General features: G+C 37.8%; 1 protein-coding gene across 10 annotated transcripts in view; it reads left to right on the top strand.

Moving 5' to 3' along the window:
- Positions 1–24,121, top strand: part of VPS13B (vacuolar protein sorting 13 homolog B) — an 805,800-nt gene that overhangs the window by 605,833 nt on the left and 175,846 nt on the right. For 9 of the 10 annotated variants that reach the window (XM_081258369.1, XM_081258366.1, XM_081258374.1 and 6 more), the window contains one exon: positions 14,444–14,839. In XM_081258369.1, coding sequence (XP_081114495.1) covers positions 14,444–14,839 — 396 coding nt within the window. The remainder of the gene's footprint in view (positions 1–14,443; positions 14,840–24,121) is intronic. The other variant, XM_081258373.1, reaches the window with a different exon arrangement.

A 24,121-nucleotide genomic window follows, 5' to 3' on the forward strand; every position in this document is an offset into this window, starting at 1 on the left:
GTGGGTTTGTCATATATGGCCTTTATTACGTTGAGGTAAGTTCTCTCTATGCCTACTTTCTGGAGGGTTTTTAATATAAATGGGTGTTGAATTTTGTTGAAAGCTTTCTCTGCATCTATTGAGATGATCACATGGTTTTTCTCCTTCAATTTGTTAATATGGTGTATCACATTGATTGATTCGCATATATTGAAGAATCCTTGCATTCCTGGGATAAGCCCCACTTGATCATGGTGTATGATCCTTTGAATGTGCTGTTGGATTCTGTTTGCTAGTATTTTGTTGAGGATTTTTGCATCTATGCTCATCAGTGATATTGGCCTGTAGTTTTCTTTCTTTGTGACGTCTTTGCCTGATTTTGGTATCAGGGTGATAATGGCCTCATAGAAGGAGTTTAGGAGTGTTCCTCCCCCTGCTATATTTTGGAAGAGTTTGAGAAGGATGGGTGTTCACTCTTCTTTAAATGTTTGATACAATTCGCCTGTGAAGCCATCTGGTCCTGGGCTTTTGTTTCTTGCAAGATTTTTACTCACAGTTTCAACTTCAGTGCTTGTGATTGGTCTTTTCATATTTTCTATTTCTTCCCGGTTCAGTCTCGGAAGGTTGTGCTTTTCTGAGAATTTGTCCATTTCTTCCAGGTTGTCCATTTTTTTGGCATATAGTTGCTTGTAGTAATCTCTCATGATCTTCTGTATTTCTGTGTTGTCAGTTGTTACTTCTCCTTTTTCATTTCTAATTCTATTGGTTTGAGTCTCTTCCATTTTTTTCTTGATGAGTCTGGCTAATGGTTATCAATTTTGTGTATCTTCTCAAATAACCAGGTTTTAGTTTTATTTATCTTTGCTATAGTTTCCTTCATTTCTTTTTCATTTTTTTCTGATCTGATCTTTATGATTTCTTTCCTTCTGCTAATGTTGGGGATTTTTTGTTCTTCTTTCTCTGATTGCTTTAGGTGTAGGGTTAGGTGGTTTATTTGAGATGTTTCTTGTTTCTTAAGGTAGGACTGTATTGCTATAAACTTCCCTCTTAGAACTGCTTTTGCTGCATCCCATAGGTTTGGGTCATCGTGGTTTCATTGTCATTTGTTTCAAGGTATTTTTTGATTTCTACTTTGATTTCTTCACTGATATCTTGGTTATTAAGTAGTGGATTGTTTAGCCTCTATGTATTTGTATTTTTTACAAATTTTTTCCTGTAATTGATATCTAGTCTCATAGCATTGTGGTTGGAAAAGATATTTGATATGATTTCAATTTTCTTAAATTTACCAAGGCTTGATTTGTGACCCAAGATATGATCTATCCTGGAGAATGTTCCATGAGTACTTGAGAAGAAAGTGTATTCTGTTATTTTTGGATGGAATGTCCTATAAATATCATTTAAGTCCATCTTGTTTAATGTATCATTTAAAGCTTGGGTTTCCTTATTTATTTTCATTTTGGATGATCTGTCCATTGGTGAAAGTAGGGTGTTACAATCCCGTACTATGATTTTGTTACTGTCAGTTTCCTCTTTTATGGCTGTTAGTATTTGCCTTATGTATTGAGGTGCTCCTATGTTGGGTGCCTAAATGTTTACAATTGTTATAACTTCTTCTTGGATTGATCCCTTGAAAATTATGTAGTGTCCTTCTTTGTCTCTTGTAATAGTCTTTGTTTTAAAGTCTGTTTTGTCTCATATAAGAACTGCTACTCCAGCTGTCTTTTGATTTCCATTAGCATGGAATATCTTTTTCCATCCCGTCACTTTCAGTCTGTATGTGTCCCTCGGTCTGTAGTGGGTCTCTTATAGACAGCATATATACGGGTCTTGTTTTTGTATCCATTCAGCCAGTCTACGTCTTTCGGTTTCAGCATTTAATCCATTTACATTTAAAGTAATTATCGATATGTATGTTCCTATTATCATTTTCTTAATTGTTTTGGGTTTGTTATCAAAGGTCTTTTCCTTCTCTTGTGTTTCCTGCCTAGAGAAGTTCCTTTAGAATTTGTTGTAAATTTGGTTTGGTGGTGCTGAATTCTCTTTAGCTTTTGCTTGTCTGTAAAAGTTTTAATTTCTCCGTTGAATCTGAATGAGATCCTTGCTGGGTAAAGTAATCTTGTTTGTAGGTTTTTCCCCTTAATCACTTTAAATATGTCCTGCCACTCCCTTCTGACTTGCAGAGTTTCTGCTGAATGATCAGCTGTTAACCTTATGGGGATTCCTTTGTATGTTATTTGTTGTTTTTCCCTTGCTGCTTTTAATATTTTGTCTTTGTGGTTAATTTTTGATAGTTTGATTAATATGTGTCTTGGTGTGTTTCTCCTTAGATTTATCCTGTGTGGGACTCTCTGTGCTTCCTGGACTTGATTAACTATTTCCTTTCCCATATTAGGGAAGTTTTCAACTACAATCTTCTCAAATATTTTCTCAGTCCCTCTCTTTTTCTCTTCTTCTTCTGGGACCCCTATAATTCAAATTTTGGTGCATTTAGTGTTGTCCCAGAAGTCTCTGAGACTGTCCTCAATTCTTTTCTTTTTTTTTTTCTTTATTCTGCTCTATAGTACTTACTTCCACTATTTTATCCTCCAGGTCACTTATTCGTTCTTCTGCCTCAGTTGTTCTGCTATTGATCCCTTCTAGAGAATTTTTAATTTCATTTATTGTGTTGTTCATCACTGTTTGTTTGCTCTTTAGTTCTTGTAGTTCCTTGTTAAATGTTTCTTGTATTTTCTCCATTCTATTTCCAAGATTTTGGATCATCTTTACTCTCATTATTCTGAATTCTTCTTCATGTAGACTGCCTATTTCCTCTTCATTTGTTAGGTCTGGTGGGTTTTTACCTTGCTCCTTCATCTGCTGTGTGTTTCTCTGTCTTCTCATCTTGCTTAACTTTCTGTGTTTGGGGTCTAGTTTCTGCAGGCTGCAGGTTCGTAGTTTCTGTTGTTTTTGGTGTCTGTCCCCAGTGGCTAAGTTTGGTTCACTTGGTTGTGTAGGCTTCCTGGTGTTGGGGACTAGTGCCTATGTTCTGGTGGTTGAGGCTGGATCTTGTCTTTCTGGTGGGCAGGTCCACGTCTGGTGGTGTGTTCTGTGGTGTCTGTGGCCTTTTTATGATTTTAGGCAGCCTCTCTGCTAATGGATAGTGTTGTGTTCCTGTCTTGCTAGTTGTTTGTCATAGGGTGTCCAGCATTGGAGCTTGCTGGTCATTGAGTGGAGCTGGGTCTTGGGATTGAGATGGAGATCTCTGGGAGTTTTTCACCATTTGATATTATGTGGAGCTGGGAGGTCTCTTGTGGACCAGTGTCCTGAACTTGGCTCTCCCACCTCAGAGGCACAGCCCTGACACCTGGCTGGAGCACCACGAACCTTTCATCCACACAGCTCAGAATAACAGGGATGAAAAAAAAAGAAAGAGAGAAAAAGGTAAAATAAAATAAAATAAAGTTATTAAAATAAAAAATAATTATTAAAAAAATAATTTTTAAAAAATAATTTAAAAAAGAACAAAAGAAGAGAGCAACCAAACCAGAAAACAAATCCACCAATGATAACAAGCACTTAAAACTATACTAAAAATAAGCTCAAAATGGATTAAAGACCTAAATGTAAGGCCAGACACTATCAAACTCTTAGAGGAAAACATAGGCAGAACACTCTATGACATAAATCACAGCAAGATCCTTTTGGACCCATCTCCTAGAGAAATGGAAATAAAGACAAAAATAAACACATGGGACCTAATGAAACTTAAAAGCTTTTGCACAGCAAAGGAAACCATCAACAAGACCAAAAGACAACCCTCAGAATGGGAGAAAATATTTGCCAATGAAGCAACTGACAAAGGATTAATCTCCAAAATTTATAAGCAGCTCATGCAGCTCAATTAAAAAAAAAACAAACAACCCAATCCAAAAATGGGCAGAAGACCTAAATAGACATTTCTCCACAGAAGATATACAGACTGCCAACAAACACATGAAAGGATGCTCAACATCTTTACTCATTAGAGAAATGCAAATCAAAACTACAATGAGATATCATCTCACACCAGTCAGAATGGCCATCATCAAAAAATCTAGAAACAATAAATGCTGGAGAGGGTGTGGAAAAAAGGGAACACTCTTGCACTGCTGGTGGGAATGTGAATTGGTACAGCCGCTATGGAGAACGGTATGGAGGTTCCTTAAAAAACTACAAATAGAACTACCATATGACCCAGCAATCCCACTTCTAGGCATATACCCTGAGAAAACCATAATTCAAAAAGAGACATGTACCAAAATGTTCATAGCAGCCCTATTTACAATAGCCCAGAGCTGGAAACAACCTAAGTGTCCATCATCGGATGAATGGATAAAGAAGATGTGGCACATATATACAATGGAATATTACTCAGCCATAAAAAGAAATGAAATTGAGCTATTTGTAATGAGGTGGATGGACCTAGAGTCTGTCATACAGAGTGAAGTAAGTCAGAAGGAGAAAGACAAATACTGTATGCTGACACATATATATGGAATTTAAGAAAAAAAAATGTCATGAAGAACATAGGGGTAAGACAGGAATAAAGACACAGGCCTACTAGGGAATGGACTTGAGGATATGGGGAGGGGGAAGGGTAAGCTGTGACAAAGTGAAAGAGCGGCATGGACATATATACACTACCAAACGTAAGGTAGATAGCTAGTGGGAAGCAGCCGCATAGCACAGGGAGATCAGCTCGGTGCTTTGTGACCGCCTGGAGGGGTGGGATAGGGAGGGTGGGAGGGAGACGCAAAAGGGAGGGGATAAGGAAACATATGTATATGTATAACTGATTAAATTTGTTATAAAGCTAAAAAGAAAAAAAATAAAATAAAATAAAATAAAAGGAAAAAAAAAACTATACTAAAAAAAAAAAAAGAAACGGACAGAGAGAACCCTAGGACAAATGGTAAATGCAAAGCTATACAGCAAATCACACACAGAAGCATACATATACACACACACAAAAAGAGAAATAGGGAAAAATATATATATACCGTTGCTCCCAAAGTCCACCTCCTCAATTTGTGATGATTCGTTGTTTATTCGGGTATTCCACAGATGCAAGGTACATCAATAAACTACTTTGGATGGTGCCAAACTGACCTTTGCTTTTGAGTTTTATTTGTTTAACTGACTCTAGACAGCTGTTAAATTAAAGCCTCCAATTTTCATCTGCCACACTGTTTTGTATTAGTAAGATCAGGAATTGTCCTATGGCTTCCATAACCTTTAGGAGTAGCATTCCATCTTTTTCACCTTTTGCAGAAAGGCCGTCCTGATCTCACAGTTAAAGGTATTAGCATAAGTGTTCTACTTCCTTGTTGGAGGGGCCATGGAGAGTGTAAAGGAAACCTGAAAAACGTACCCAGTACAGAGTTGGTTAACACTTAGGCCTAAAGTGGGCTTCCCCTACACATAAGGACACATTCCAACCCTTTCGTCTTTTGAAAAACACATGTGAGGGTAAAAAATAAATGGAGTGGAAAAAATGGTCCTGTCATGCATATGACCAATTCATTGAAATACTTTTGTTTCTTTTTTAGTTTTTAAATTAATGTGCAGTAAAACTGTCCTTCGTTGGCACACAGTTCTGTGAATTCTAACAGATGAATAGATTCGTGTAACCACTATCACAGTCAAGATACAGAACAGTTCTACCATCTTAAAAAACTCTCATGGTATTCCTTTGTAATCACACCTCCCCCTAAATCCTAATCTATGGTAATTACTGCTCTCCATCACTTTAGGGTTTTTGTTTATTTGTTTTACCTTTTTGAGAATGTCATACAAATGTAATCATACAGCAGGTAACCTTTCCAGACTGGCTTCTTTCACTCACATACTGCCCTTGAGATTCAGTAAAGTTGTTGTATCTATCAGTAGTATCAATACATTCCTTTTTATTGCTGAGTAGTATTCCATTTTATAGATGTACCATAGTATAAGAATTCATCCATTGAAGGACATATAAGTTGTTTCCAATTTTGGTGATTATGAATAGAGCCACTTTAAACATTTGTGTATAAGTTGTTGTGTGATTGTAAGTTTCATTCCTCTATGATAAATACCTAGGTGTGGGATTGGTGGGTCGTATAAGTCATAGGAAATTACTAAAATGTTTCCAAATAGCCTGTATCATTTGACATTCCCACAGCAATGTATGAGAGTCCCACTAGTTCCATATCCTCTCTGGCAGTTTGTGTTATCCGTATTTTTTATTTTAGCCATTCTAATAGGTGGTTCATAGTCATTTCTATTTGCACTTTTCTAATTACTAGTGATGTCGTATGTCTTTATATGTGCTTATCTGCCATTCATATATCCTTTTGGTAAAGTGTCTATTCAAGTCTTTTGCTTATTTTAAAATTAGCCTGTTTGTTTCTTATTGTTGAATTTGAAAGTTTTTTGTATATTCCGGATACAAGTCTTTTGTCAGATATGTGACTTGCAAATATTCTCTCCCAGTGCATAACTTGTCCTTTCATTCTCTTAACACTACTTTTTACAGAGCAAAAGTTTTTAGTGTGGAGCTTTTTCAAATGAATCATGCTTTTTTTGGTACTGTATATAAGAATTCTGCCTAACTTCAGTACTCATAGATTTTCTACTATGTTTTCATCTTAAGATGTTTTATATTTTACATTTTATATTCAGATCTATGATTCATTTTTAGTTAATTATGGATAAAGTATAATGTTGAGTTCAACTTTTTTCTTTCTTTTTGTGGGGGCAGGGCATGAGGATGTATGACACCATTTGCTGATAAAACTCTCTTCATTGAACTGCCTTTGCAGTTTAAAATAAAATCATTTCAGGGCTTCCCTGGTGGCGCGGTGGTTGGGAGTCCACCTGCCGATGCAGGGGACGCGGGTTCGTGCCCCGGTCTGGGAGGGTCCCACATGCCGCAGAGCGGCTGGGCCCGTGAGCCGTGGCCGCTGGGCCTGCACTTCTGGGGCCTGTGCTCCGCAATGGGAGAGGCCACAGCAGCGAGGGGCCCGTGTACCGCAAAAAAAAAAAAAAAAAAAATCATTTCACAATATTTGGTTGGCCTCTATAATCTGGATTCTCTGTTCTGTTCCACTGATATACATGTATATAACTTCTCCAGAATTATATTGTATTGATCATAGTAACTTCGTAGCAAGTCTTAAAATTAGGTAGTGTGGGCCTCCCTGGTGGCGCAGTGGTTGAGAGTCCGCCTGCGGATGCAGGGGATACGGGTTCGTGCCCCGGTCTGGGAGGATCCCATATGCCGCGGAGCGGCTGGGCCCGTGAGCCATGGCCGCTGGGCCCGCGCGTCCGGAGCCTGTGCTCCGCAACGGGAGAGGCCACAACGGTGAGAGGCCCGCATACCACAAAAAGAAAAAAAAAAAAAAAAAAAAAAAAAATTAGGTAGTGTAAGTCCTCCAGTGTCATTCTTCTATTTCAAAAGTGTTTTAGCTATTCTAGTTCCTTTGCTTTCCTGTATACATTTTAGAATCAGCTTTTCTATATCTACAATAAATACTGCTGGAGTTTTTATTGGAATTGTGTTAAATCTGTAGATCAATTGGGAGAGATTTTATATCTTTACTATTTTGAGTCTTCCAATCCATTAATATATTATGTATACAGTATATCTCTCCATTTACTTAGGTCTTTAATAGTTTTTCAATATATAGATTCTGTACGAGTTTTATCAGATTTATACCTAAGTATTTATTTTATTTGGAGCTTTTATAAATGTTATTTTTTGTTTAAATTTTACTCCAACTGCATATTGCTGGTTTGTAGAAACTCAACTGATTTTGTGTAGTGGTCTTGTATTCTAAAATCTTGTCAAGTTCACTTAGTAATTCTAGGAGCTTTTCTGAAGATTTCATGGAGTTTTCTACCTGGACAACCATGTCATCTGTGAATCGACATCATTTTATGTCTTTCTTCCCAATCTTCCTGCCTTTTATTTCTTTTTCTTGCCTTACTGAGCTGGTTGTGATCTCTAATATTAAATATAGAGTATGAGTAGTGAGAATGAATATCATTACCTTGTTTCTGATCTTAGGGGAAAAGCATTCAATCCTTCATGATTAAGTATGACATTAATATAGGTTTTTCATCTGTGAACTTTATTAGGTTTAGGAAGTTTCCATCTATTGACAGTTTGCTAAGAGTTCTTATCATAAATGGATATTGGTTTTTCAGAAGCTTTTTCTGCATCAATTGATATGATCATGTTTTTTTTGTTTTGTAAACTGGTAATACCATTACTTTGATTGATTTTCTAATATTGAACCAACCTTGTAGTCCCAGAATAAACCCCTCTTGGTTGTGGTATATTATTAGTTTCTTATGTTACTTGATTTTTTTTTAATTTATTTGGAGGATTTTTATGTCTCTGTTTTTTAGGGATATTGGTCTGTAGTTTTCTTTTACTGTCTTTGTCTAGTTTTGGTATCAGTAATGATGGTTTCATAAAATGAACTTAGGAGTATTGTCTCCTATTTTCTGTGGTACAAGAAAAAGAAGGAAAAAATGAGGCATTTTTCTTAGTCCCTGTGGGCATTAGGAATTCCCTTCCCATTACTGAAGCCAGAAATAGAGGGTTTCCCCTACTACTCCCTCTATCCACACCTGATGCCCACCTCCAGGTTTTGGGCTGCCCCAGGCTATGGAATATCAGAAGAAAAATGAGAAACTCACTACCTTTTGGTGGTATTTTGAAATCTAGTCATCTTCCCCAGTCTACCTGTTACCATTTACTTTTCAAAATCCTCAAATAACTGCTCTTGTGTAGGTTTTTTTTTGTTGTTTGCTTTTTTTTTTTAATTAAGCTTTGTGCTTTTTTTAAAATTTATTTAATTTATTTATTATTTTTGGCTGCATTGGGTCTTTGTTGCTGCCTGCGGGCTTTCTCTAGTTGTGGCGAGCAGGGGCTGCTCTTTGTTGCAGTGCACGGGCTTCTCACTGCAGTGGCTTCTCTTGTTGTGGAGCATGGGCTCTACAGTGCAGGCTCAGTAGTTGCGGCGCATGGGCTTAGTTGCTCTGTGGCATGTGATATCTTCCCGGACCAGGGCTCGAACCCACGTCCCCTGTATTGGCAGATGGATTCTTAACCACTATGCCACCAGGGAAGCCCTCTGTATAGGTTTTTTAGCTGTAATCTCTCCAGATATTATAGCTGTATAAAGTGGGAGAGACAGGGCTCCATCTTTCCTGGAACCCTGAAGTAATTTTTAAAGAGAGGGAATTGCCAACTAACAAAGAGAAGAGCAAAGTATATTAGATATTTTTGCTCTGGGGGGAAAAGGTGAAAGAAGCTAGGACAAACATTCCTAGGCCTTGAAACTTCATTTATGATAACATTAGAAACAGGAAATATTATGTGGGTAAATATGCATGTGGAGTTGTATTAGTTTTTTATTGATGCATAACAAATTACCACAAATGTAGTGGCTTATAGCAATACAAATTTATTATCTCAATTCTGCAGGTCAGAAGTCCAGTTGGGTTTAGCTGTATTCTTTGCTCAGAATCTTACAAGGCCAAAATCAAGGTGTCAGTTGGGTTGGGCTCTAATCTAGAGGCTCCAGGGAAGAATCGACTTACAAACTCATTCCATTTGTTTGCATAATCCAGTTCCTGTCGTCATAGGACTCACGTCCCTAATTCCTTGTTAGCAGCTGGCCAGTGCTTCCTTCCCTCAGCTTTAGGGTGCCCATTCCTTCTCACATGACCCCTAACATCCTCAAAGCAGCAATGACATATCATAGACCCCTTCTCACGTTTCAAAGCTTTCCGACTTCCCCTTCTGCCTCCTTCATATACTTTTTAAAGGGCCTGTATAATAGATCAGACCCACCAGATAATCTCTGTTACCTGGGATTTTTATCACACCTATAAAATCCCTTTCAGCATAGCAGTACCTAGATTAGTGTTTGATTCAGTAACCAGGGGAGAGGAATCTTGGGAGAAGGGGTTCATCTTCAGAATTCTGCCTACCACAGAACCACATTAGAAAGCTTCAGGGTGCTCCAACATGAACTGACCAAACATGTACTTCATGCTGAGTTTGAGGCCCAATGCTAAGTATTAAAGGTGAAAAATGTACACTCAAGGATCTTCTCTATTGGTGAGAGACATAATCTCATAAAAAGATACTTATGCAGGGCCAGCTTTGTGGAACTACTTCTTGGAGAATGTGCTGAGCAGTATCCTGAAGATTATGCACTAGGCAAAGAAAAAGTATATTAGACAAAGGAGAAACATGATCAAAGGTCTTGTGGTATGACATAGCATGGGCTGGGGGGAGTGGGCTCTATAAACTCTTTGATATTTCTGGAGCTTTAATATTTGAGGTGGGCAACCGCTGCAGATAAGGAAAGGCAAGACCTTTTTTTCCATTCTAAGGAGCTTCATCTTTTATCCCATAGGTAAAGAAGAGCCATTAAAGAGTTTTAAGCAATAGTGAGCCAATCAGGATCACATTAGAAACAAATCATTTGGAAATTACTCTGGAGACTGGATTAACAGGAATAGGTCTAGACAGAGAAACCTTTTAGGAGGCTTTATATTAGCTGAGCAATATCAAAGGCATGGAGGGAAAACCTGGGGAGTGGCTGGAATGCTCGAGAGAAGGAGATTGGATTCAAGCAATATTTTGGAAGTAAAATTGACAGAACTGAATCACTGAGTGGGTTTGGACCAGGAAAAGAGGGAATGAAATGAGTCAAAAAGTCAGATTTTTTATTTGAGCCAGTTGGTAGATTAGAGTCATTAACTGAGACAGGGAATGTAGCATGTGTGAGAGGAGGTAATGGATTGTTTTGGATGAAGTGATTTGATGAGCCTGTGGGAGTTCAGTAGGAAGGAAAACTTCATTCATTTTTTTTCCTTCACTACATCATAAAATGTTTATTTTGTACTTCCTGTGGACCAAACAGTAGTTTTGGCACTCAGAATATTAAGATGTAGAACAGTCCTTATTGTTCAGGAGTTCACAGTTAGCTGGACTATGACAGATACCTAAGCAGTAACTATAAAAATAATATGAATAGGTACCTGATGATGATACAGTACACAGGACATTCTGAAAGCAGTGGGTGAGAGACACCTCACTCGGCCTCAGGGGTCAAGAAAGACTTCCTGGAGTCTTTGAGACTCAAGGACTGAGTCTCAAAGGACAAGTTAGACAGATAAGCAGAGGTATAGTTTTTTTTTATTTTTTTGTTTGTTTGTTTCCTGTGTCACTGGGACTACCATACCTGAGATACAAGGATCCATATTGAGATAGTAGTCAACAACTCTCATATATACCATTCGGTGGATGTTTTGCCAGTTTACAGTCAGGGAAAAGGGATCCCTTAGGCTCAGCAGTTAGTATAGGCGGATATTTGGGCAACTTCCTGAGTAGGTCAGTAAACTGTTTCTATGGCTACTTCTGACGCTTAGTTTAAATCTCATGTTATGAATCCAGGCAAAAGCAGATAGCTTCTGGCCCCAATATCTGAGTCTTCTTTCTGCTTTAGCTTTGTTTTGTTTTCCTGTTGTTGCTATCATCTGTTAAGATTGTTTGTTTTTTTCACTGTGGTAAAAGATGGTGTTATTTTCTGTGAGGCCACAGAATTTCGAAGCCCTCATAAAAGAATTTGCAGGCAGAGCTGGACAGTGTATGAATCATTTGAATCATCCAATTTCCCTAAAATATTTGGCCACCAGCCTCTTTGAGTACCCCAAATTCTACAAGTCAAAAAAAATTCCTTTCAAAAATGGTGCTGGTATAACTGGATTTCTGCATGCAAAAAAAAATTAAGTTGGACCCCTACCACACAAAGCACAAAAGTTAATCCAAGAGCAATCATAGACCTAAATGTAAGAGGTAAAACTATAAAACTTGTAAAAGAAAGCATAACTGTAAATCTTTGTGACCTTGGGTTAGCAATGTTTTTGTTTTGCTTTGTTTTATAAATTTATTTTATTTGTTTATTTTTGGGTCTTTGTTGCTGTGCACGGGCTCTCTAGTTGAGGCGAGCAGGGACTACTCTTCGTTGCGTTGCACGGGCTTCTCGTGGCGGTGGCTTCTCTTGTTGAGGAGCACGGGCTCTAAGCACACGGGCTTCAGTAGTTGTGGCTCATGGGCTCTAGAGCACAGGCTGAGTAGTTGTGGCACATGGGCTTAGTTGCTTCGTGGCATGTGGGATCTTCCTGGGCCAGGGCTCAAACCCGTGTCCCCTGGATTGGCAGGCAGATTCTTAACCACTGCACCACCAGGGAAGCCCCCTAAGCAATGGTTTTTGGATATGACACCAAAAGCACAAACATAATAATAGATCTGTTGGACTTCACAAAACTTAAAAACTTTCATGCTGCAAATCATACCATCCAAAAAACTGAAAAGACAGTCCACAGAATGGGAGAAAATACTTGCAAATCCTATGTCTCATAGGGACTTGTATCCAGAATATATCAATATAAAGGACCCATGCTATTTAATAAAAAGACAAATAACCCAATTTAAAAATGAGCAAAGGGTATGAATAGACATTTCTCCCAAGAACATATACACATAGCCAATAACATTAATGCTCAACATCATTAATCATTAGGGAAATACACATCAAAATCGCAATGGGTTACCACTTCATACCCACTAGGATTGCTGTAATCAAATATGACCCAGCAATTCCACTTCTAGGTAGATACCTAAAAGAATTGAAAACATGTTCACAAAAAAATTTGCACATGAATGTTCATACCAGTATCCATAATAGCCAAAAAGTGGAAACAACCCAAATGTGCATAAACTGATAATGGATAAACTAAATGTAGTATATCCATATGATGGAGTATTATTCAGCCATAAAAAGGAATGACATACTGGTGATACATGATTCAACACAAACAAACCTTAAAAACTTTTGCTATGTTAACTGAAAGAAACCAGACACAAAAAGCCTGATTTTATGTGATTCCATTTATATGAAGTGCCCAGAATAGGCAAATCTATAGAGACAGAAATTAGTTTACTGGTTGCCTGAGTGCTGGAAGTGGGGAATGGGTAGGGACCACTAAGTGACAAGGGAATTTTTTTTTCCCCTGGTGGTGGTGATAATGTTCTGGAATTAGATAGTGGTGATGATTACACAATCTTGTGAGTATACTAAGAACCATTGAATTGTGTACTTTAAATAGGTAAATTGTATGATATGAGTTAATATGTCAATAAAGATGTTAAAAAACATAATTCCTTTAAATAAGGGTGTTGTTTTCCTGTTTAACTGAATGTAGGGAGCAGGGAACATTTTAGTATTGCAGAAGGGTGACTCAGATGTCTGACCCTTTCCAGTGGACAACTGGCTAGAAGCAGGACTCTCAGAGTTTGCTTAGCCTGATTAAAGACACACCAGGAAAGGCACACTTAAAAGGGATGGAACCCTGAGCGAGCCTGGGTAGCCAGGAGGAAACTCTAAGGTGCTGACGTCTGAGGAAGATGAGAAGAGGTCCTCCTATTGAAAACAGACAGAATATTAACTTAATCTGCTTGATAACTTTGCTCTTCCTAGCTTCCTCTGTGATTTTGTCTTGTATTACATCAGGCTCCAGTGAAAAGAAAACTTGTTAGGTTCAGTTAAACTCAACCATTTATTGAACACATACATATGAGAAACACACTGTGCCAGGCACTGGGTATAAACATGAATGGCATGCTCTGCCTTGACAACCCTTACAGTCTTATATCTTATTGATAATAAAAACAGAAGTGAGAAGGCAAAAACAGAAATGATAGGGCCTAGTTAGTTTTAATGTCAGGTGACTAAGTGAGTAAGTGGCAAATAAGGACAACATCCAGTGGATGATACATGTAAAATGGATTTTAAGAAATCTCAGTCTTACATTGGATGAGGTATTTGAAACTTTATCAATGCAGAGTCTAAGGAAAGATATAGGGACTCTTCTGGGTTTTAGTGGGTCACAGAGGGGAAACAAATGCATATACTTTATCAGAGAGTGGTAGGGGAGGCTACTTCAGTTAATCAGTTGGACAAGTATTTATTAATACCAGTATTCGTGTCAAACATTGTGCTGGGTACTAAAGGAAGCCCTTTTAACCTCGGAAGAAAGAATATCAGTTCATTAACAAACTGGAAAGGCTGCTTAATTTTACCTCAGAGTGGGAGGGCAGAGGTAGATGTCCGTGTGTGGCCTTTGCTCTGTCAGGAACAGACAGACAGTCACATGGATTGAGACAGGAATGTAGGCATGTAAGTAGTCCAGGGAAACTGTTCCTTCAAGTAACTGCATGGAAAGGTTAGGTGGTAAGTAAAAGAATTATAACATCTGACATCCTAATGAGTCCACAGTACAGGCGTTGGGAAACTGAAATAGGAGCTTGACAGGGAAGTAAAGGCTTATTTTCAATAGGAGAGCTTCAGTAATTTTCTTATCCTTTTCAATTCTATAGCAGACATCAACTTGGATATATCAAAGCCTTTGAAAGCAAACCTGAGTTTTACCAAGCTGGATCAGATAAACCATTTTTTAAAGAAGATAAAAAGTGCACACAGCAAAGAGACCTCAGCCCTGTCAGACACCATGCTGAATAAGGATGAGCTTCCAGCCTCCACATGTTACCGTGGAAAGTTGTCTAAGCTTAAAGTTCATGGTGATGGAGCACAAAAGATTCCATTTCAAGAAAACGTGTGGAGAACGGTTTCCTGCTTTCAAAAAATTTCTGTTCATACTACTCAGATTGTGGTCTCCATGGAAACTGTCCCCCATCCTAATAAACCGTGCCTGTTAGCATCTTTATCAAGCCTCAATGGAAGCCTTAATATCAAAGCAGCGCAAAAAGTGCCTGGTAAGTCACAGAAAAGGGGAGAGGGAGATGACAATGACTTGTTAACATCTAAAACTGCATAATGTTGAAGATTTATATTAAGTAGAGTTTAAAAGTTTCAAGAGCCATTGGAGATTGGGAACATTTCTGGTTTGTTGCCTTATTTTAAAGAAAATGTTATAACAAATCATTTAAGCCTAAGTATGTTAATGCCGTAAACTAAACCGTTCCTATCTACCTCTTCAGGCATGTTCCTACAGATGTCTTTGTAACTGTTCATTCCTAAATTTCTTTTTACCTAAAATAGCTGTAGTGGAAGAACAGCCATTAGAATAGTAGCTTTTAAAGTATGGTCTCAGAAGCAGCAGCAGCAGCAGCATCTGGGAACTTATTAGAAATGCAAATTCTCAGACTCTGCCCCTGACCTCCTGAATCAGAAAGTCTGGGCATGGGGCCCAGAAAAGTGTGTTCTGACAAACCCTACAGGTGATTCCAATGTGCTACATTAAGTTACTGGTAACAATTTATTTAAAAAAGAAAAATTGCTCTGGTGGCAGGAATGCTACACAAAATGTGATAGAAGCCAAGGTTCAACTTTGAAAAGACAATGCCATTGAGGACTATCAGGCAGCAACACCTGCAAGGAAAGGCCATGCTTCAGTGCCTGGCTGAGCAAGGGAGCCGTGGACTTGGCAACTGAATGTCCTTGATGAGTGGAGAGGTGAGAAACTAACAGGCAGTGACATCTACATTTTCCTCAACTGTTATGTGCTTTTTCACACTGAATCAAAAGGGTAGGCAGAAGGAATGTGAGGGGAAGAGAAAAGACAAGGTACAGGTGGGGAATAACCATTTTCAATCACAGAAACTGCTACTGTTAAAGTTCAGGGCATGATGCCAGAAATTTTACTTTGAAAGTAAAAGTAGCAAAAGGAAAACATTTTTTTCTGCTTTAATTTGCAGGAAAGAAGTGGGGCTAGAGGGATAGTGCCGGGGATAAAGTAAATCCTGAAACTGTATGCAACTTAGTTGCTTACCAAAAAGTAATTAAGTGGCAGCTGGAGACTAGCTGTATAGCCAGTTTGGGCACAGTAGTTGAAGAGATAAAGAAGGAGTTTTGTGGTTGAGAAGTATGAATTTTAGGCCAAAAAAATAAATGATTGATTTCTTTCTCATCAGAAATATTTGTGACCAAGCCAGCTAAAAGCACTGTATTTTTTTTATTGTCTTAAAAGTTGGAAATGAAAAATGTAAGGTCCATGGGACATGAAAGACTATGAAGCACTGGAGGCTACAATGTCTGATTTATCCACAAATAAATTACAACCCAGACAACACTGGGGCCATTCCCACGCCTTTTCAGTTTTACCTTAATCATAGCAAGGAAAGGTTAGGACTCAAACAGAATGAAAGCATTTAACATGTACTGTACTCAGTTCTAGGTCCTTTTCTTTATTCGTCCTCGTTTCTTGTTTCATTCACTTGCTACTCATATTTTATCCAATTTTAATAGTGTCTATTCTCAGTAAGTATCTCTAAAATATAATTAAAATCCTCTCACTGAGCTTTACCAGGTAGTGGATTCATTCTGGTTTTGTAACTTGTTTTTTCCCTTTATGCGAGTATCCCTACTCCTTTTACAGTTATACTCTTAAATCTAGTTAAATGCAGAAGTAGAAACTATAGCTTTGACTAAGACATACTTGGTATAACTCTGTGTTATGTAGTATCCTGCAAATGTTCTAAAGTAGTTATTTGCATCAACTAATAAGATCAAATTGAAGTTAGCCATTTAATTAATAGAAACAGTTTTATTATGAGAGTATAACGAACACCAAATCTGTTTATTCTACATCTCTGCTTGATGTGATGGCATACTCAAATGTTTAAAAGATAACAAAGTCAGCAAAATAATAATAAATTGTAATTAAGTGAAGTAACATGGTAAGTTCTAGTTATTGCTGTAGAGTGATTTCTAGGAAATTATAATTAAGAGATTACCTACATATTTTTCAGAAATTGATTTTTAACAAAGGAAGACTTTTTAAAAGTAAAATAAAATTTAAGCTTTGAACATTAATTTCATTGTATATTTGCATATCTTAAAAATTCATGCTTTGCAACTTGGATGAAATATATGCAAATGTTTCCTTAAGGTATATTTTTGGCAAGTGGTAAAAAATATTTCCCAGCAAAAAAATAAAATATCCCTCCTACCAGTAGTCATATTTCTTTTTGTATTTTTCAAGTGACATTGCTCTGTATTCAACCAAAAATTTTTCTAGTGTATCTTTGAGTTCAGTGGAGTTAATGTCAGATTTTTATAGTTTGACTCTAATACAGTTATACTGAACTGTGTCTTTGATTTTACAGTTTATGTAACTATTGTGACCATCTGCAGCAGCTGCACTTTTCAAATTATTTGCTGAACCAAATTGAGCACAGTGACAAAAGTAGTCATCTCAGATGTACTATTAAACAGAGAAAGAAAAAGGAGCATTGCCTTGGTACGGCATAGCCATCTGCTGTACAGATGTTATTGTATAGAATGACTTAAGATAAAATAATTGTAGAAAATTTTCATTAAAACCTCAACAATTTGCACTTGTTTATGCGAATCTGCATAGCTCCCCAATGAGACAACACACTTGGGGTTTCTTTGGTTCTCACTCACTTTCTCTTTGATCCTTTTTGATGTGCTGACTTTAATAAACACAGTCAAAAACATTGTGCAAAAAACATCATGGAAAAAACTACAAAGGAACAATTATAGCAGCAGAAACTACTCTAATCCCTAACTTACGCAAGCTATTTTTAGTGAAATATTTTTTTAACACTCTTTATATGACAATGTTATATAAACAGGGTAAAGCTGTCCTTTCCAGATGAGTTTTAATTTAGGAGCTGAAATAGATCTGTAATGCTAGAGGAATCTTATGTTCTAAGTAATATTTAGAGAAACACAATTGGGAATGTGTCGTAGGCATGTTTCTTCACTTGTGAAAAGTACAAAAAATATTTGAGTTTGCCTAATGATTATATTTTTTATCATCTAAACCGACATAAGCTTATGGGAAGTGTATGTGGAAAGGGAATAATAAAAGAATGAAAGAGGAAAGTTAATATTCTCCCCAAGACATTGTCAATACATTTAAATCTGAAATGCTTTTATATTCATTTACTGGTTTTTACAACAAAATATGTACAGATTATTCACTGAAATGTTTTCATCATTTGAAACAAAAGGAAATGGTTAAATATTTTCCACTTAAAAAAAATCCTTGAGTTCTTCTTAGCCTCCTGTACTATTCTGTGGCCCTAAACTATCCGAGTTTCAAGGAACGTGGGTTTTTTTTTAATTCCACTCTGCAAATGCTAGTGTAACAGTGACTTATAATAACCTAACTCTTATTTCTGCTAGAATACTTATGTTCCCCCATGTGTCTGTGGTAAAATGGCCCTAAATTTTAAAACTTTACCTACAAGATGTAATGCTTGTATTTTTTTAAATTGGTGTGTAATTGCAAAAATCTCTATGATTGTGTATAATATTGCCAAATTTTCTATGATTATGTTATTGATAACGAAATTAATCTTGTTTCAAAATCAGATCTTATTTTCTGAAACTTTTTAAGGCAGATATTTCTTTTGCTAGCCATTAAATCTGTCCCATTCTGTAGTATGTTCTTTTGTAAAAGTAGCCCTCCCCACCCCCACCCCCCGCGCGCACACACACACACACACACACACACACACACAGTCTTTTTTGCTGTTTGAAGTATAGTGTATTGGAGAAACCTTAAGTATGTAGCTATAAATTCTGAACCAGCAGTGTAGCACTTTGCACAGGCAGGGTGGGGAGTGAGCTGCAGACTTTAGCTCTCCTTGTCAGAGTAAATTATGGCTCTATTAGGGCGGCACTTCTTAGATTTCGTCAAACAAGGGTACACAATTCAGGCTGTGAAATAGCTGTGCTTTAGGCTGCCTTGCTCTTTCTTGGGGGCATGTCGATTAGCAAACTCCATGTAGATAAGGGAAAGGGAAATAGGATATGAACAAGTTAGGTGGCACAAAGGGTTGGGGGAAGAGCCTAAGTGAGGCCATCTTGGCTGGCATTTTAGTCAGAATTAGGGAAAAGTTGCAAGAATCCCCTTTCCATAGGGACTTGGGGGACTTTTCATCCATACAGAAAGCAGTGAGTTGAATTCCTAGTCAAAGAGCTGTGGTTTAAATAACTTTCACTACCCCAGCCTCTGTCATCCAGATGTACTTATCTTTGTGTATAAACAAAAGTAGGAAGAAAGAAAGCATAACCACATTATTTTTCATGTATACAAATGCCTCTTTTCATGTTCACTGAATTCAGGACCAGTAAAAATGTAAAGAACCTAGAGTTCCTTTTCATGTACTGAAAAGTGAAAGCAGGTTATTAATTGATACAAAGTGGAGCTCCAGCTTTTCATTCCAGAGTCAACTGGATCTCCTGAGGAAAATCTCCTTAAGGCGTTGTCATAGCCATTGGATGCTGCAGAAATGCAAGTAAGCCTGAGGGGAAATAAAACATTAAATTATATATGACTACCTAAAATAATATATTGCAATAACAAGCCATTTACAACACCCCAAAGACTTTTGTTACTTTTAGAAAGAAATAGCATCTTTTTCCAATGCCTGAACAATAAGAAATGAATTCTTTGACTGTTAAAGCCAGAGGACAAACTTAACTTTTAAACAGCCACTGAGGACTGAAGTGGAAGTACAGTTTTTAGACAGCTATACAAATCACTAACAAACCTTAATGAATATTGGGTGTGGGCATCAGTGTCCTGTCATTTTTGACACTGTGTCTCAAGTAGCTCAAACCCAACACTCAAAGAAAGGTGGAGACCTCATTGGGTCTGTTAACATCTGGGGTTTTATTTGTCATTTTGGCCATACCCCGCAAGCGCAAAAGAAAGAGTAAAAGGGGATTATCTTGACAATGAAGTGAGTTACTGAATCTTGTGATAATGAAAAGCAGAAGAATTCTAATGCCTTTCTATGGTCCCTGAGGTAGAGGTGCGTTTATAGTTTTGCAGAAGTAAAATGTAGGCAGGCAGAACAGATGGCCCAGAGTCCGTGTAACCTGACACCCCTCATCCCAGAACTGAGGACCCCTATTAATCCTGGTCAGATTCCCTCCTATTACTTTATAACAAGGTTCAAAGTTGCTACTGATGAACTGGCCTGTCCTTTTTTTACTCTTAAATTACCTGTGGATTACTGATTTTTTTCAAAATTGATATTTTTCTGTGCATAATGGTGGACTATTGAGACATTCATAAAAGGTAAAATAGGAAGTTCTAAAAATTGAATGGGAAATAAGTGGAAAAAGTAAAATTCTCATAACTTTTTTTCAAAGTAGTGTTCCATATTTATTCTCTAGTACAGCGGGAAATAAAAAACGTAAATGTATAAGACATTCTCTTGGAAAGTAATTTTCTTGTCCTCTCTCTTAGAAATCGTATGCAATGGAGAAGAAATCCCAACATACAAGTTTTATTCTCCCGGCTGTAATTGTTATCAATAATATATGTTTAGATAGAATTTTGGTCAGTAATAAGCAATGTTAATACTACTATCTTAGAAATTCTCTTTTTTCACCCCCTAAAAAAGAGAGGTAAAAAATTAAGAATGTTTGATATTTTTAAAAAACTCACTAGTAGATATATGCTGTTCAGGCATATTTATATGGTCATTTATTTTTTCTTGTTTTGTTTAACCAAATTATATTAATTCAGTCTTTACATGTTTCATTTGGAATATTTAAATTTTTCTGTGCTAAAGGGTCTATGTGGGGTTTTTTTAACGTCTGTTACGTGATTTTTGTTCTTCATGTACATTTTTTCTGCGCTATGAGGTTACTATAGCTGTTTGGCTTTTAATGAGAAGCCTTTAAATACATAGGATAGTAACTTCAGAAATTTAGAAGGTAACCACTGGGTGAAATTTCTGATGTGCTAATTTCCAGGCTGCCTGAAAAGTAAAAATCATCCAATAAGCAGCCACCTTCGGATGTCAGAGCGCTCTCATGTGCTGTGGCCCAGTGAACATGATGTACCTGCCCAGACTTTCGTAGAGGGAGATGAGCTCATCTCAGAGAGATAACCATCTCTGACTTTTTCTTCTGATTAATCACCGACCTGAACTCCATTTGAACCTTGTTAGACCAAAAACAAGTAGAATTCCTGGCCCAAACTATAAAATATAATTAAGCCCTTTTGAAATGATGTGTAAAAGAACATTGCTGTACCCCCCACTTATAACCACTACCACCACCGCAACCAATAAAGTTAAATCAAGCACTGCCTGTAATGGATTAAAATAATAAATGTTCCTGGATTTCAGTGTTTGAAGTACTTGAAGAAAACAGGCTCCCAGCAGCCTGGGTAGCTGAATGCAGGAGAGACATTTATTAATGATGAGTTCAAGGATTTGGCCTGTTTAAGATCATTACTTTGTGTTTACCATGGGTTACACATCTCTTATATTTTTACACAGCCCACATGTGTCCACATGCAATAATGAAAGCTTTTTTTTCCAGCAAAAGAATTGTTAATTGTGTAAATGTGGTTCTCTTGGGGAATGTCAAGTCTTCCTAAGAGTCTGCTCCCTTCTAATGAGAAATCCAGTACAGTTATTACACTCTCCCAAGCATACCCACCTTCAAATCTTGTCTCCAGCTAGATTAGTCTTTCCCCCTATTGTTTTTAGTTACCAATTCCAAACTTAATCTAGACTGCTAGAAAGCTGTTGGCCTCTGGTTATGTATTTTTAAAATTAATTTATTAATTAATTTATTTATTTTGGCTATGTTGGGTCTTCGTTGCTGCTTGCGGGCTTTCTCTAGTTGGGGCGAGCAGGGGCTACTCTTCATCGCAGGGCGCGGGCTTCTCATTGCGGTGGCTTCTCGTTGTGGAGTGCGGGCTATAGGCATGCGGGCTTCAGTAGTTGCGGCGTGTGGGCTCACTAGTTGTTGCTTGCAGGCTGTAGAGCGCAGGCTCAGTAGTGGTGGCACACAGGCTTAGTTGCTCCGCGGCATGTGGGATCTTCCCCAGGCCAGGGCTCGAACCTGTGTCCCCTACATTGGCAGGCGGATTCTTAACCACTGCGCCACCAGGGAAGTCCAGGTTATGTATTTTAGAATTGTGTTCCATTGTACTAGACTTTGTGTGCTTATGTACTATAGAAAAAAAAAAATCAGTGCTTTTTAATTCTTCTCCTAACTTTAACAAAGATATGGGAAAGCATCATTTTTCTAGATTTAGATACATTTGAGGTGAAAAAAAGGGACAACTGGTAAAAATTTCCCATATATGCATATTAAAACAGTATTCCTTGGACAGGAGAAAAAAGGGCATTTGAGACAACAAAAATGCTATCAATTAACATGAAAATATCTCACTGTGAAAAATGCTATTAGAGAAGAAAGTTTCCAGTCCTAGCAATTAAATACTAGAGATCATTTTTTTCTTTTTTAATTTAATTAATTAATTAATTAATTTTTGGCTGCATTGGGTCTTCTTTGCTGCGCTCGGGCTTTCTCCAGTTGCGATGAGTGGGGGCTACTCTTTGTTGCACTGCGCAGGCTTCTCTTTGTGCTGCCTTCTCTTGTTGTGGAGTATGGGCTCTAGGCACATGGGCTTCAGTAGTTGTGACACGCGGGCTCAGTAGTTGTGGCTTGCGGGGTCTAGAGTGCAGGCTCAGTAGTTGTGGCACATGGGCTTAGTTGCTCCGCGGTATGTGAGATCTTAACGAGCCAGGGCTTGAATCTGTGTCCCCTGCATTGGCAGGCGGATTCCTAACCACTGCGCCACCAAGGAAGTCCCTAGAGATCTTTTTCTTAATAGTGTCTCCTTTGCATACTAATGATGGCACTTTATAAGTTAGCATTAGGTGAAATAGATAAGAATTACTGTAGCTCCTAGAACTGGGACTGTGGAAAAAAAGAGGGTTAGAAGTAAATATCCCCCACTCCACTGAATTTGTGACAGTGTTTAGTTTTGCTGCGGTCACAGCAAATTGCCCTCTCATCCACATAAGCCAGAAGGCTATTTGCTGGGAAAGTTTCCGGCAAAGCAACCCTGTCAGTGATAAGTGACTGAAGACACATCTTAGATGTTCTTTTGCTCTCTGGCTGGGGCTCTGGCCCTGTAGGCTATGTTGGCATAATATACTGAGGCCAAGCAAGACAGCCTGGGACAGGAAAAAGCATTTATTCACAACCCTGTTACCAATTGGAAAAATGAAATTACTAAGAGCTAACTAATAGCAGTAGTTTTTATAAAGCAACATGGTGCTGGAAGGAGGCAGACAATCCCAGCCCTGCTACTTGCTGGCAGTTGATTGTGATAAAAGTTACAACACAGCTCATTTCCAAAATAAAGGCAAAAATACTTAATTCATGGGGCTGTTGAGTGGATTAAGTGAAATAACATACACAGAGTACCCTACACATTCCTTGGCACACAATTATTTAATTCCTCAATAAATATTAGTGTTTTTGTATCTTCCTCTCCCTCCCTCCCTCTCCCAACTCAGTCATACCACATGAATGCTGAGATCATAGAGCATTAAATTTTAGAGCTGAAAATTATCTCGGAGATCATCCTCTTTATCAAGAACACTTTTTGTCCTTTTCTCTCCATCATCCAAACACGCTGTATTTAGGATAAGATAGCTAGCATGACTATATCAACCAGATACTACTATAACGAAAAAACTTAGTACACTTCGGCCCTGTTTCCAACAAATTCATGATTTCTTTCAGGATCTTTGAAATACTTAAAATATCTCATGGACCACCATTACTATGTGGGACTCCCTAAGTGTCAGAGAACCCTAGGTTGAAGCCTACTGAGCTAGGCCTAACTCCCTCACTTAGGGTTGCCAAGATTAAGTGATTTGTCCAGGGATACTCTGGGTTGCAGTGGGGACTATACTCGTCTCCTGGCTTCTGGACTTTGTATTAAACCAGTCTTTAAAAACCTGGATCATGTAGATTAATACCAGTTTCTAAGCCATTGCAGTAAATCACTTCGGAAGTCATTTTGCTTTCAACATTGTTTGAGTTGATACCAATTCTTCCATTCATGTGACTTACTTTAAAAAAAAATTGATTCACCAGCAGTTTCCTCATTAAATTAACCAACTACTATATTCTTTCCTCTATGAGAAGGTTGCTATACACTTTCCAATATGCGCGGTCAGATTTGTTAGTAGGCTTTTTTTTTTTTAACATAGCCACATGATCCAATCAAGTTT

This window comes from Mesoplodon bidens (genome assembly GCF_964165515.1).
Source record: "Mesoplodon bidens genome assembly, chromosome: 16".
Classification (NCBI taxonomy): Eukaryota; Metazoa; Chordata; class Mammalia; order Artiodactyla; family Ziphiidae; genus Mesoplodon; species Mesoplodon bidens.